We start from the raw sequence: 16,452 nt of genomic DNA, 5'->3' as shown, positions 1-16,452 counted from the left end.
GGCCAGGACTAAAAAGTATAACCATTAAAAGATAATGGGAGAAATAAATAGAAAAATTATTACAAAATACTTCAAAGATCAAATAGAGAAACAGTATAAGCACAAAGATCATCATTAATATCAATATGAAAATAGCCCTTTTTCTTGCTTTGTTAAATCTAATCTTAAGTTCTAGAATGTTGTTCATTGGAAAAATTAGTTTGACTTACCACATGATCTGACAGTCTTATTAATATAACCACATATGTAATTTCCTACTTTTTACCCTAATTCAGGCAGGAACCTAGAAGAAGTACTAATTGTTTCCGTTTGTGAACTATCTAATAATACTAAAGAAACAAAACAATGGCTGGAATTTGAGTTTTAAGATACATATGCAGAAGACCGAAAAGAAAGGAAAAACAACAGTGATAATTATAACAAAAACGGAACACTTAATTTAATGCACACATACGATGACAATGAAGAAACCCACAAACTAAACTGATTTCAGACAAGGATGGCATGAAAAGATTTCATTTAATAGCAGTGACATGACTTTCCTATTCTTTCATCCATAATACTTAGGGTTGTACAAAATTTGAAGTTCTTAAGCTAATTTATGTTTATGAAATTATAATTTTAGATTTTTCTTTTATCTATCTTTAAATTTCAAAACTAGAAACCAAATGGGTACTCTTTAATTGGAGAATCATTAAAGAAATCATGGTACATGAATGTAAAAGGATATCATTATACAGTAAGAAATGACAAATGTGAGAAATTCAGACAAACATACTATGACATATGAAATGATGCAGAGTGAAGTAAGCAACACTAGAAGAACAATGGATGTGATGACTATAAAAATGTAAATTCTTTTTTAAACACTAAAAGGATGTGGAACTTTAAGTAATTATAATGATCAATTTTGGTCCGGAATATACAGGAACTGAAACATACCCCCCCTCAACAAAAAAGTGGGTATTTACAGGAGAATGATGCACACAGAGTCAGATGTGGTAACTATATTCATTGTTTTTGCTTAACTTTTTTTCTTTGTTATAAGAAAAGATTCAATTTGGGAAGGGAGAAGGAATATCTGGGAATGACTGATATAAAAACCAAAAGAATCAATGAACTTTGAAGTTTTATTATAAAGTTGGAGTTTCAGAGCTGAAAAGAACTTCAATTTTTTTAATCAAACCTTCTAGTATTACACATGAGTAAACCAAGGCACAGAGAAATTTAGGTTGTACTTTTGTTCATATTTACAAAACATTTATGTACTCACTTCATAAGGCCAGTGTTCTTTTTACTAAAAGGGCCAATGATTTTAAACATCAGTTCCACAACTCCATTTTTCCCTAAGGACACTGCATTGACAGCTAAAAATAAAAAGAGAAAAGTTTTAAACCACAAAAACTAAGTATGTTTACGGGTATGTATATATAATACACATCCCAATGAATAAACACATTCAAGCTATAAGTGAAATGCTCACACTTTACTAAATGTATTCAGTGAGGGAAGGAGTTTAATTAGGATTAAGTCACCAATTATAAAGATAGTACATACCCAATAACTCAGGGTAAAAAGGTAGTGTTGTTTAATGGAAAACTAAGACAGTTATATATACGAAAGATAAAAGCAAAGTCCCATCTCAAGTTCAAGGTCACAGACTGAAGTTTTAAGGAAGGCTTTCTGAAAAAAGCTTGAGAAATGTTCCCTTAAAATGTTTCTATGTAAAAAAGATCAGTAATATACGGCAGAGAAAAGGTTTTTTAAAAGTAATTCAGAACACTTTCTTTCATGAAGGATTTAACAAACACCTTTATCTGGGATATTCTCATGAAAGAAGTCTGCATAAACTGCCCAAAAGTACACTAAAATATTTTTAAAGAAGTTTAAGTTGCTTATTAAAATAAATGTCACAATTCAATTACAAGATAGATTATCAATTTCACCCAGAAATCTCATCATGAGACCCTAAAGAACTGTCCAAATGATGCAAATTTGCCTTTACCAAATATTCCTTTAAATAAGTTAGCCAATACATAAATCTTTGATATCTTTTTGCCAAACAGAAATCTTCACCGTAATTGGATGTTACGAGATTGTACCTAGATTTTTTTTCTTAAAAGTAAACATCTATATTGCCTCTGCTTTTGTTATCAAATGAAGGTTTTAAGTATCTAAAAAATAAGTCACATGAAGGCAGTGAGATAAAAAAAATTCTGCTAAAAATAGAGCTTAGCAATGTTTTAAAAACAGAGGTTTATGATGCAACGTTTTTTAAAATCCAAAACTAAAGTAATATTTTAGTCATTATTGATCCTTAAGGCAATAATTATCATCTAAAAGGTAAGATTTTAGCTGAGATGTTTAGCTGGGTTTTTATTATATAATCCAAGTGTAACCACAGACAAACATTTCATTCACCTCTCTGAGCCTGTGCCATCATCTGTACAATGAGAATGGTGCCTATATGGTGCCTGAGATTCTTTCTAGGCTCTAACTATTATGGTTCAAGTGTAGATGGAGAGAGATATGGGGCTAAAGGATTCTGCTGGTCACCATGCTATGGTAAATAATGAATGCCACAATAGGCTATGAACTGTGCTAGCTGTGTTGTCCAAGGATTCACTGACGATATTCCTATCTCACATAGAAATTCACAATAACCTCCCCTGTAAAATGACACCTAACCCGCAGGGTTGTTCTAAGAATCAGATGAGATAATACACATAAACTGCTTTTTAAACCTTAAAGAACTATATTCATATGAGTTATTATTACTATTATTATTATTATTATTATTCAATCTCCTGTTGGTTAGTTGTTGACTCTTTTCTCTGTGGTCAGGTTATCTACTGCTCATTGCCCTCATCAGTACTTCTAATTCCCAGCACCACTGCTGCCTCTCTGTTCTTACCTCTTTTCTCTACTTTTATTCTCTCTTGTGCCTTCTGTATTCTGCTGCTTCTTCTGTAATTCTATATGAGTATTTTATAGATATCTATAAAATATCTTTTACATCTTTTTATTAGCTAGCAGACAACACATCAAGTATAATATTCAAGCTTTGGCTCATGTTCCTTGCTTAAAAAGATTCTTTCTTTGCATCCAAAGAATTACCTTTTTATTTCTACTTATATTTTTAAAAATACACTTCCAAGGTCATTCCAAACATGAAAATGACAGAAGCTTCATCACTGAATAACCAAAAATCAAACTATGTATTCTGCAACTCTTAAAAGTTTTTTTTTTTAAAGCAATGTGATTAATTCTGGCTCTTTTCAGATATATTAATTACTCATTATTAGTAATTTACTGAAAAAAACTACAATTTTCTTTCATTTTATGTTTAAAAAGGACTTTCCTTTGTAAATCAGGTAAACCAAAAGAAATTTTACAACACTTACGATTGGTAGAATACACTCGTAAAAGCTGAAGACAAGGCAGCACTAAACGCTGATTCTGCAAATTCTGTTTCACCAAATTCAGAGTTATAGTTAAGACCCCATTAATTCTAGACTTTACTCCAAACTTTTTGTCTATAATAAAAATAAACATAAAGCATTTATAAGTAACTCAAGAATGGGATGAGATTATTTTCCAATTCCTATTTTTAAATGTAATTGATCTATATACCCAAGTCATTCATTTTATGCCAGTTAAGTCTTTAGTTCTTGTGTCAGATTTTTCAAGTTCTGCTAAATAAAGCTGAAAAAAAAAGCTAGTTCTCATTTCTGATATTTTTATATCAAGTTAAACAAGATTTACAGGTTTGTGTTGAGAAATCCTCTTGCAAATAGATAACAAAGGAAAATAAAATAAATAGAATATAAAAAAGTTTTTACTGAAAATAAGCATGATTTATGTGTGTGTGTGTGTGTATGCATGTGTGTATTCCTAAAGATACTTTTTTTTTTAAGATATAGAAAGGAACCAATTGTAGCAGTCCACTTTCTTATGATAGTCAAAGCCAGATTAGTAGGGGATTAAGTGAAATTTGGGAGGAGCTGACCAGTAGCATTTAGGATTTTAAGGATTACACATGCAAATTAAGGGCATCCTTAATCAGGATATTAATAGACAATAGGTGATACAAATGATATTTCACATTAGAATATATCTTTACCATCACATAATTCACAGAAAGATGTAGAGAACATAAGATCTTAATGTGCTTATCACTTGGTGATTATAAAAATCATTTGATCTGGTAGAGTAAAATACCACCTTTTAATACTCTCTCCCATACGATCATCAAAATTATGCAAAATTCTTAAGAAGATATAACAGCCCAGAGAACCTTGACTGATGACCCTCTCATCACTATTATCTGGTAGGGCATAAAACTAAGAGTCATAAGCTAATCAAAGGTATTTATTACTGCCATGGAAGGGAACAGTCTAAATTGAAGAGGGATTCTCTATAGGTGGGGAAGTCCTCCAAAAGTTCCTGTTTGTAGATAATACTATGCCTACTTCATCAAGCCCAGAAACATTATAAAGCCTTCTGGACACAATCCAGAACCACTTAAAAGAATCTGGCCTGCCCATCCAAACAATCACAAGGAAAACCAAGGGGATAAAGAATATTTATTTTCCAGGTTTTTACATGTAGTTAAATGAACAATGAAAGAGATCATTGGACAAGTTGTGCCTAACGTTAAACAGGACAGCTGACAAAATTGCATAAAATTCTTGTATAGAGAGGTGCATCAGCATGTTACTAAGTAGTTGTTGGTGTTGACTACCTTTTTATTGGTTTTAACAGTTTTAATATTTTTCCATGTCTTTGGTATTTTCCTGTTTTAGATACTTTGTGAATCCCTTAAAACGTTAATGATTTTGTCACCTATAGCACTAATTTCCTTTACATATACTTGGTGTAATGCAGTTGCTTTTCCTATCTTTGTTCTCTTTATTAACATTTTTGCTTTTCTAAGTACATGTGAGACTGTGATAGTAGAGAATAAGTGTGGTGGTTCCACTTTCCTTGATGACAGCAAATTTATTACAATAATATTCACAGATCTCTTCCATCTTTCTTCCATTTGTTTTCTTCTTTCATTTTCATCCTTTACCCTCAGGCTGAATTTGCTCAGAACTCTTGCTAAGCTTTCTTTAAACTGGTTTTACCCTCCATTGTTTCTCCCTGTTTTATAAAGTGATAGTGCTCATAATTATCCTTTTCTGTGATTATTTTTCAAGCACGTTTACCTTCCAAACCAACATTGTCCTTGGCTGTCATATCTCTCTGCTCAGCAAATCCAATTTTTACTGAGTAAAAAATATTTTATCTTCTTTTGGTCTTCTCAATGTAGTACTTAATTTATATCAATTTTGCTTCTACATGAGTTACATGTAATGTATAGTATTGTATCTATAACCCATTTTTCACCATCAATAACATTTAAATCGGTCAGATTGGAGTTGTCTTAATTGTACACCAAATATTTTTCTCATTTTTATTCTTTTAGCTTTGTAGTAAATTTGAACTGGCTCTAACAAGTCAGTTACCTGATTATACAGTGACAGTTGAATTGACAATGATTCCTACATCAGTAACAAGTCATTTCCTGCCACTTAAAATATATTTTAAGATGTTCACTACTTGCCATATGCACAGCATTTTGATTCTTCTTAAAGAAACTATTCATGATGTATAGGCATGAAGGTTCTGTGGACTCCACAAGTCTTCGACTTCTCTCATTTCTTACTCCTGTCCATATTTTCTAATATAGTTTTCACTGGCCACTTCTGCACTCAAGTTAGTATCAAACTATACGTTAATTTAAGTCTTAGTAACTTCTTCATAGAATTTCTCTATTAATCTCTACAACAGATGTTGATACATACTATTCAATCATTTTCATAGTGGTATTTTTGCAAATACCTATCAAAAGAACTTCAACACAAAGACAACCAAATATCTCATGACACAATTTGTTGCCTCTGGATAAAACTAATTCCCCTATTTTTTATTTACATTTCCAAGGATAGGCTACGAGCCATCTTTCCACTTAACTACAATCTCTTTCTATCTTCTGGTTTCATTTACAGTGAATGTGTCAATATTGACATGATTCAGTCCTTCCAAATGGGTGTTGGACAAGGAGCTCAAATTTAAAGCAGATAAGTTTAACTTTAAAGAGAGTCTAAAAATCAAGTGATTTTTTCCCCCCTGTTCTGCCACCATCACTGAAGAAGTAATGAGAGTCATTTTGCATTTTGGTGTGTGGAGACTATACTTCTAATTTTGTAGGACATATAGTAGTCACTAAAAATAATTATTAATGGAAAAGAATAACAAAGTTTATTTACTTCATTCTTCAACTTTTTCAAGCACATCTCTGCCTGCCAAAATCTCTTTCTTCAAGGCCCCTAGATCAGAGGTCATCTCCTTAATAAAACCTTTAATGCCAACCCCACCCTATATTTATCCCACACCAATTTAAAGTGATCTTTTCTCCTTCAATTTTTTCAGAGCACTTCAGCTCTCTTTTTTTCCTTACCACATTCTACTTTGTATCATACTTATTTATAATACATGTGTTCTTTCAGGTTAAAATGTAAGCTCCTTAAGGTCAAGGATTATGTCATTTTCATTAGTATCTCCTCAGAACCTTGAACACAGTAACATTGAGTAAGAATTTGCAGAATTCTCCTTCCTATTTTCAACTGTCCTCATGTTCTATATCTCCCCTATATAAAGATCACAGAGTTTATGCTACTGAAGAAGGAAGAATGATAATAATTTCTATTTGTTTTCACCCAGCAATTTCTCTCCTACCTATTTAACAACTCTCCAAGAAATTATCAGCAGCATGAGTAACAATGACTTAGAAATAAAGATTTCAACAAGCATGTTTTATTACAAAACAAAGAGTTAAACAACATCATTCAAAGTTCAAATTTAGCAGTTCCAGACAGATGACAATATTACAAAGGATAGTTCTTATTCTAATTATCCAGTTATAATAATTATTCCACTAAAATGGTTACCTTTTGGTCCAGTTCTCGCAAGAAGGGTGTGAACTTGAATCATTAACTCTTCATGTGGAGAAGATTCCTTGCTGGCATTCAAAAGTAACTGCAACAATATTTGTGTACCACCTTTGGAGACTAAAGCACTTGCTCTCCTACTACCGCCTTCAAAATTAAGCCAACATACACAATTTTCAATGCCCCAGTCAACATAATTTTTTTTGTTATAGCATCATGCAAATTGTGGGAAGTAAAAACGTTAAATATTTGGAGACTTCAACTTATTGTTAGAACAAAATCACAGAAAAAATATGTACAACTAATAAAACAGGCACATCTTGGAGAGGTGCTTCAGGGAGCAACGAAAAGAACAATGAACTTAGAATCACAAAGCCTAATTCTAATCCTGGCTCAGCTACTTTTGAGCTCTGTATCCTCGGTAAATTCACTCTACTTCTCTGGTTCTCAGTTCCTTCATATGTAAAGTTAGAGATTTGGAACAGATGACCTCTAGGTCTATAATCCTATGGCTTTCCCTAAATAATAAAAAAGGAATTGTGGATGCCTGCCCTCAGGAATATGAGGCAACACTGGTATTTCTGGTAAAAAGAAAAGGTAAAAACAGCTATAGTGCCATGTCCTTCCTTTCCTACAAATCCATTTTAAACCACACACATTTTAAATTGACACCCCACCACAACTTATGTATGATACACAAAGTGCTAAGAAGAAAGATTACATATTTGACAACAGGCCCTCAAAATACCATATTGTCATCAGATAAATCCAAGTATGTTACCCTCATGTAATTCTATAATATTTTTGAGACACTACATCAAAATAAAAATAAGGTTATACATACTCACATAAGACACCCCTATATTAAAGAGTTTTTCAAGACAGTTTTGATCTCAAGAAAATAAAGTACACTTTTAAAGGGACTTTGCAAAAAAGAATATCCTTTATCAGACTGTGTTCCTTCCTTTTTGGCTCAGAAATTATGATCATAGATCTATGTGATTCATTATTCTTTATATACAGCAATAAGACCAAAGGAACTTACCAACTGACACCAATTCAACAAGAATGTTTAAGATATTAAGTGTGGTCTGAAGATCTTTCGTGTTCTGAAATAAATATTTTATTTCCAGTATTAAAATCACTGTACATAGTTCCCAAACTCTGTCTTTTGGCATTTATTTAAATTTTGTGTGCACCTTTCCCTTCTCAATTGTGGGCCAAAGATCAAATGCCTTCGGGCTTCTACTATTCTCACTTTCCACTACCATCCTTGTCTTTTTCCCTCCAGAATCTTTAATCCTTAAACTTACATTTACAAGTGTCAGGCCCTGGCTGCTTCACTTAACCTCTAAGAGAGTCAATTTCCTCATCTTTAAAATGGGGATAATAATACTTACACTTAAATACTTCATAGAATCATGAGGAGAGAACTCCAAAGACCATAAAGGGTCACATAAATGTAAGTAATTAACATCATAAGGGAATGAATTAACATTAGGGGAGATTTCCATGTTTTCTTACTACTCTTTCACTATAGTAGTGTTCTCATTATATACCCTTATTATAATACATTTTTAAACTTTTTCTTATTCACATATACTCAGGGGCAATGACATATTAACAAAGGGCATTTGAAGGAGGCCTAGGGATAAGACTAGCTAAGTTCAAAAGTCTAAAACTTCAAAAACATTTAGATATTTTGCTAAAATAATAAGTAGAATTGGGAGTAAGTGGTTTTTGTCTATTATTCTGAGAAGGGGTCTATCAGCTTCACCAGACTGTCAATGGGATCTATGACACACACAAAAAAACTCTGCACTAAATATTACCATTCAATATTTCCCAAGAATAAAAATATTACCTCAATAATACATTTATCCTTCCCAGGGCCAAAAGAAGAAATTAATTCCTTTAAAGACTATCTTAAGATATGTATTTGCACAAAAGATAATTTCCCCCAAACTTGTCAACATAAAACTGTACCACTTGCTTATCAAATTTCAGCATAAATGCAATGAAAAATATATAAATATATACATTAAAATCTACTGTTCTCAATAAATTTTGATAATTACATTTGTCTGTTTTTGAAATTTTTTCTGATTTTGAAGGAAATCATTTGTCTTTTAAAAGGGAAAGGGAAAATGAACATGGGATCCCAATGACATTAAGAAAGATTCTTACACATACCTCCAATTTCCAACACACTCTCCTATCCATATTTTTATACTTATGACACAGACGTTAGTCTATGAATATATATGGCTAATTCTTCTAATCTGTGTAATCTTAGAAAAGACACTAAACCTCCTTGGGCCCCAGGTTCCTCATCTGTAAAATGAGAGGATCAGACTAGAGAGCTTCTGAAGTACACTCGTATTCTAGATCTATGATACTATTATCTCCACAAAAGCATTATTCATGTGGCTTATGATTAAGAGATATGAAGGTGACTGTGAGTTCTCAGTGCAATGCCAACAAAGCATTAGCTCTGGCAGGTCTTACCAAAGTAAAAAGGCTTCAAGTACAAGCCTAACAAAGGGTTATTTCAATCAACCAATCAATAAGCATTTACTGAGCACCTTCTATAGCCAAGGGCTAGCAATATAAAGATATAAATGAAACAGCCCTTGTCCTCATGGAGCCTAGAACAACTATATGCACAAAATAAAAACAAGTGGAGGAAGAGGGAGGTACTGGCAGCTTAAAGATTAAGAAAGGTCTCATGCAAGCCAATTAAGCCAACCTTGAAAGGAAACTAGGAATTCTAAGCAAAAAGAAGGGAGGGGAGGTTACAGACATAGGAGCTAGCCTGTGCAAAGGAGAGAGAATGTCAGGTATGAGGAACAGCAAGAAGGTCAGTTTGTTTAGACCAAAGAAGTCAAGAAGAAGAAAGATGGAAAAAAATAAGGCTGAAAAAGTTGGTTGGAATCAGGTTGTAAAGGATTTTAAATGCTAAATAAATAAATTTGTATTTTATCCTAGAAGGAACAGGGAGTCACTAAAGATTCTTGAACAGGTGAGCTACATGGGTAAGACCAGTGTTTTACAATGATCATTTTGGCAGCTGTATGGCAAGAATGGAAGCAGGAAGTTCAATTCAAAGATTACTGAAATAGTCCAGGCAAGAGGTGAGGAGGGACTGAATTAAAGTTGCAGTTATTTGAGTAAAGACAAAGAAATAAATGTAAGAAAAATTGTAGAGTCAGAATTAACAAGACTTGAAACTAATTGGATATGTGGGATGAATAAAAGTGATGAATCAAGAACGACTGAAAAGTTATAAACTTGACTGATAGGAAGCCTGGTTTTGCCCTCTCAAAAGAAATAATAAAGTTCAGAAGATAAGTGGGTTGGGGAGGAAAATAACAAGTTTTTTTAGGACACATTGCATTTAAGATATCTTTGGAGTATCCAGTTTGAAATATCCAACAGGCAGTTGGTGCCAGGTAACTAGAGTACAGGAGAAAAGCTAAGATCAGATATACAGATCTGGTAGTCATCTGAGTAGTTGTAATAATTGAGCCCATGATAACTGATTAAGTTACCAAGACAGATGTTTGAAAGACAAGAAGTGAAGCCTAGAAAAGAGGCTTAGAATAACCTCAAAGTTAGAGGGAGAAATATAGATGAGGATCCAGCAAAGGAGAGAGAGTAGTAGTCATAAGACATGCAGAAAGAATACCAAGAAACAGTGGTTTCACAAAAAAAAAAAAAAACTAGGAAGAAAAGAGTGGTCAACAGTAAAAACAGTTTCAAAGTAGTCAATAAGGATGAGAACTAAGAAATGTTCATCTGATTTTCAAATTAAGGCATCACTGGGAGGGATGGAGGGCAGCATGAAGCCAAGATGGCAAAATAGTACGAAGCAGTACAGCAGGGTTCCAACACCCTCCCTTCATACCCTGTAAAACTCCTCCAAATGGACCTAGGAAACACACCAGACCAAATCTTAATGGGAAATTCCAAGAAAAAGTCACAATGAGTCATTTTTTCCAGCCCAGGCTGGCATAAAGATAGAGAGATCTGCAGACACTGGGGACAGGATCTGGCCAGGAGGGCACTGTAGATGCAGTATACCTATACAAGTAGAGGTTCCAGGCCCATACTGGGGCATCCTCAGACCCATCCTTGGACACCGATAAAGTAAGAGATACAAACTGGAAACTTTGTTGTCCACTACCCAGCTCCAGGTCACAGATCCAGGAAAGAGTTGACCTGCTCCTGCTCTCTGGAGCAGGGAATATAGCTAAGCAACAGTGGTGTAGCTAAAATTCCATGAGCAGAGAAAGTCTTGGATCCAGCTTCTTGCCCAGTATGAAGTGGAACAACCAGGGCAGAAATCCCTGACCAAAGAGAAACCTGCAGTTCTATCACTCTGAACCAGCAGAACCTCCCAGTTGGCTTGCACCAGTCAAGTCCAGCAGCAATCTACCATTGCTCAAACCCAAACCCAGGTCAAGAACTTGGAGAGCTCAGACCAGAAGGACAGCAATCAGACTTTGTCCCAAGTCAGATCATCTAGGAAATATCAAAAGCTTTCAGGTCCTCTGTCTGAACTGTTTCTGAGTTCCTAAAACAACACAGCTCTCAATATTCCAAAAAAAGCAAGAACAAGACTACCCAGAATTTTCTTCTAGAAGTATACAGGGTCCAAGCCTAACATCAAGTCCGAATTCAGGAAGTAGGCTGGAAGAATGAACAAAAAAATTAATTCCATTCTAAATAGTTATTATGGTAACAAGGATGCTCAAGACAAACTCAGAAGACATTAATGACTCTAAAACACAAACAACGTATGGGCACAAAGCAGAGATGAAGTAAGAGTTTAAACATGTTTTTCTCAATGAAATTGTAGGTCTACAGGAAAAAACTGGAAAAAAAATTAATAGCAACAAACTCCCTGAAAATTATAACAGATCAAATGGCAGCCAATGACTCCATAAGAAAACAAAAAATATTAAAACAAAGTGATAAAACAAAAAGAAAAAAAGAAAAATCTAAGGTATCTCATAGCACAAAAAACTGACCTGGAAAGTAAATGGAGGAAAAAAAAATTAAGAATCATTGGAACAATATGAACACTGTGACCAAAACATGAGCCTAGATATATTTCAAAAACTCTTAAGAAAACTACATAGATCTCTGAAGCAGAAGGCAAAGTGAAAACAGAATGAATTTCCAAAATGAAAACTCCCAGGAACATTATAACCAAAAACATTATAAACCAAAAATTACAACCAAAAACTTCCAGATTAAAGAAAAATACTGAAAGCAACCAGAAAGAAAGAATTCAAGTACAGAGGTGCTATAGTCAGGATCACACATGATTTAGAATCCACCACTATAAAGGAAAACAGAGCTTAGAATACATTGCAGAAGGCAAAGGATATAAGCCTACAGCTAATAATAATTATCTAGGAAAATTGAGTATAATCATTGGGGGGGGGGGGGAATGGACCTTTAATGAAGGAGAATACTTCTAAAAATTCCAGATGAAAAGATCAAAAAAGGAGTCAAGAGAAACATAAAAAGGTAACATGAACATACAATGGTAAAGGATTAAACAAGGACACACTATTTACATTCTAATATGTGGAGATGATACACGTATTCCCTCTGAACTCTGTCATCATCAGGACTCATCAAGGGAATTTAATTAGGTAAAATCTGGAAGTAATCCTATATGTATTGATGATTTTAAGAGAAAAAATTAAAAGAAAAGGGAGGAGGAATACCCGGGAAATGGGGGAGGGGGGAGAAGGGACAGAAAGGAAAATTAGGGGAAATTATCTCACACAATCAAGACACACAAGCAGGCAACTATACAAACAAGGAGGAGAGGGTGGAAGGAGTGACTGATGCTGGAACTTCACTCTCATTTGAACTGCTCAAAGGAGGAAGGAATACACAAATACTCACATAGATGAGTTCAAAAATATATTTCACTCCAGGAAAGGAAGAAGGAGAGGGGAAGAAGTAAAAAGGGGGAATTAGAAGGAGGGTGAGTTAAGGCAGGAATTAGTCCTAAGCAAAACAAACTCTAAGAATGCATTAAAAATATTATATAAAATATAAATAAAATAAAAAATATGAACAGCTCTTTTTGAGATAGCAAAGAATGGGAATCTAAGGAAGTGCCCATAAATTGGAGAACAGAGAAACAAGTTACGGTATATAAATATGATGGAATATTATTGTGCTAGAAAAAATGATGAAGGACATGGTTTCAGGAACCTAGGAAGACTATACGAACTGATGTAGAGTAAACAGGAACAGGACAATTTATACAATGACAATAATATAGAAAAGACAAACAAGTTTGAAAGAAATAGGATCTCTGATCAGTGTGATGACCAACTTGATTCTAGAAGGCTAATACTGATGCTGCCCATCTCCTGATAGAAAGGTAAGTGATTTAGAGTGCAAAGTGAGATATCTAACTCTATATCTATCTATCTATATCTATAGTCATTAATGTCTCCTGAGTTTGTCTTGAGTATCCCTGTTACCGCACTATTTGTAATGGAATTTTTTTTTGTTCATTCTTCCAGCCTACTTCCTGAATTCGGACTTCATGTTAGGCTTGCACCCTGTATGCTTCTAGAAGAAAATTCTTGGTAGATATATCAATAGGTAGATAGACAGATAGATAGACAGACAGACAGACAGACAGACAGACAGACAGACAGATAGATAGATAGATAGATAGATAGATAGGAGAGGACATGGCCAATACAGAAATTTCATTTGCTTCACTAGAGATATTTGTGACAGGGATTTTGTTTTTATTTCACTCTCAAATGGGGGGAAGGGGATTGAGTAGGCAAGAGAAATGGATTTTTGCTGATTAAAAAAATTAAATTAAATTTTTTTAAAAGACATCATTGGTAATTTGGAGAAATTGGTTTCAGATGAGAGATGAGGTTGGAAGTCAGATTTCATGGGGTTAAGACATGAGTGAGAGCAGAGGAAGTAGACACAATTAGGGTTGACAGTTTTTCCTAAGTGAGGGTTTGTTAAGGAAGGAAGAGACCTGTGCATGTTTTTTACAGAGTAGGGAGTGTCAACAGACAAGGAAAAAGTGGAGAGAGGGAGAGGAAGAGAAGGTGCATATGAATGATTTTAAAGGTAATCTGCCAGAGGAGAGGACAGAATGAAGTAGAGGGGTTAATTGACTCTGCTGAGGCAAAAGATTATCTCTTCATCAAAGAATAGAGAAAAGAGGGAGAGATTGGAGGATGACGTCAAGGCATTTTAAGATACAGAGTAAGGGAAAAGTAGTAGATCATGGCAAACAGCTTCTATATTTTCTCAGTAACATACGAAGCAAGGTTCTCAGCTCAGAGGATGGGAGGAGATGACAGTATGGGAAGCTTGAGGTTTGGAACCGCAGCAGAATGCAATAATTAAGGAGAAATGAAAAGGATTGTATAGCCACAGATCTCTGAGAGTCATTGAAGTCTAACTAAGGTTTAGGTCGGAGGATTATCACTAGATGTAATTTTTTTTTTCTGGCCATAGCAATTCACTAATATCTGTGTCAGGGAAAATAGTACCCTCATTAATGTAATCTTCTGAAGTAATAATGTAATCATCTTGATTAAATTAATTAAATTAAATTAAATGATCATGCAATAATCTCGATTAAATTCAAGTTACTACCTATATATCACCACTTTACAACATAAAAATGAAATTTTAATACTCATGATTTTTACAAGCTAAATTTACTTATTTCTAGGTACAGTTTCATTTCCTACTAGTTAGAATCAGGTCAGAGTTAATTTGAACTTTATGTTTTAAATCACTTAGTTATACAACCACATAAAATTTGAATGTGTATTACTTCCCAAGATAACTATACTATAATAATACTCAAAAATAACAAAGTTTAATTTTCTTTGAATATACCTCTAGGTCAAAACCACTGACCAAAAGGAATAATTCAAAATGTTATTAATAAAGGTTAAGGGAGAAAAAGAATCAATGTTTATTGTATTCATTATGCTACTTAGTATTTCTCATGGGAAATCATAACTACAAATATTATTAAGCCTTAGTTATTTACCTCTAATGTTGAGAGTAGAACATCCATTCCTGTAGAACCTTTGGCTGTCATTTCTTTCCTGATTTTCTCTGAAAGACAGAAACATAGTATCTTTTTCATAACTTAAAAAAAGAAAAATATCTGTGATATCTTGTAACTATAGTGGATAAAGTTACCATCCATAGACCTAAGACACCTACCAAATTGCTTCTTGGGTGATCCTGCCTCTGGTGTAGATGACCCTACTCTCCAGGGTGTAGTATGATGGAATTCCATATTTCAGTGAATGAAGTATTCCCCTCATTTCACCACTGCTCCTGACATGGCCCAAGTGGGTCCCTGTTCTCCAGTCCAATTCAAAGGCAATGCCAAAGGCTAGGAATAGGAATCAGTAAAAATAGGACACCAGGCCTCCCACAAATTTTCCAGGTCTACAAATGGAAAATGCTCTCATCAAAAATGGCATGAAGAAAAATTTAATATTCTCTTTTAAAGCGCGTTTTTAAGACACTTTTAAAATTTTGAATAATACAATATCACTGGGGCACTCATAAAAGCAATCTAAAGGAGCTGCTTCTGCAATCATGAGGGTTGAAAGAAACCTAAAAGTTTTCTCCCAGCATCCAAGAGGAAGCAACTTTTTCTCTATTATTTGCAAGTTTGTGTGGATCTCTCTTTAATTTTTCTTCCTTTGATGAAAGAGAAGCTAGAAGAAAAGGCTATGTGCCAAACAAATTACAGAGAAGTAAAGAGTGTTTGATAACATTTTTAATAGGAAAGTACCCAAAGTGAGAGGGCCAAAGCTTAGAAAAGGATATTTGCTTCTAACAGAAACAAACTGAATGGTATTCATTATTACTGAGTTTGTCCAGTATAATAAACTATGAATCATTCCACATAAGTAAATTTTTTAAATTTTTTTTTAAACTTTCAGGCAATTGGGGTTAAGTGACTTGCCCAGGGTCACAGAACTATTAAGTGTCAAGTGTTTGGTCTGAGGCCGGAATTGAACTCAGGTCATCCTGACTTTAGGGCCAATGTTCTATCCACGGCACCACCTAGCTGCACCCCCCATAAGTAAAATTTTGATAACTCTTTTTAACATTTCATTTTAACCATTCTGGACAGAAATCATTCTAAAAATGTGTTATACAGTTGCCTATCTTCATAAACAGAGTATAATGCTTACATATACTTTAACTTTCACTTAATAAACAAATAACTAATTGACTCTTGGTCTTCCTTTTAAGCATCAATTACCACACTAGGCTATAATATGTCTTCATGAGTTACTAGGTACAAAAGTTTGTTTTAATTTCAAAATTACATACATATCTATATTTGCACAAACATACGTAAAACATAAAAACATGTTAGAGACTGTTTTGAGTTTTTGTTTCTGAA

General features: G+C 33.9%; 1 protein-coding gene across 1 annotated transcript in view; it reads right to left on the bottom strand.

Moving 5' to 3' along the window:
- LOC114025963 (cytosolic carboxypeptidase 1-like) overlaps nucleotides 1-16,452 on the bottom strand; it is a 173,093-nt gene that overhangs the window by 89,857 nt on the left and 66,784 nt on the right. The window contains 5 exon segments of the mRNA XM_027839511.1: nucleotides 1,274-1,367; nucleotides 3,405-3,536; nucleotides 6,996-7,142; nucleotides 8,041-8,104; nucleotides 15,070-15,137. Of these exon segments, the coding sequence (XP_027695312.1) occupies nucleotides 1,274-1,367; nucleotides 3,405-3,536; nucleotides 6,996-7,142; nucleotides 8,041-8,104; nucleotides 15,070-15,137 (505 nt within the window).

Source organism: Vombatus ursinus, unplaced genomic scaffold, assembly GCF_900497805.2.
Source record: "Vombatus ursinus unplaced genomic scaffold, bare-nosed wombat genome assembly UNPS02014832.1, whole genome shotgun sequence".
NCBI classification, from domain to species: Eukaryota; Metazoa; Chordata; class Mammalia; order Diprotodontia; family Vombatidae; genus Vombatus; species Vombatus ursinus.
This window is presented reverse-complemented; position numbering and strand designations above follow the sequence as displayed.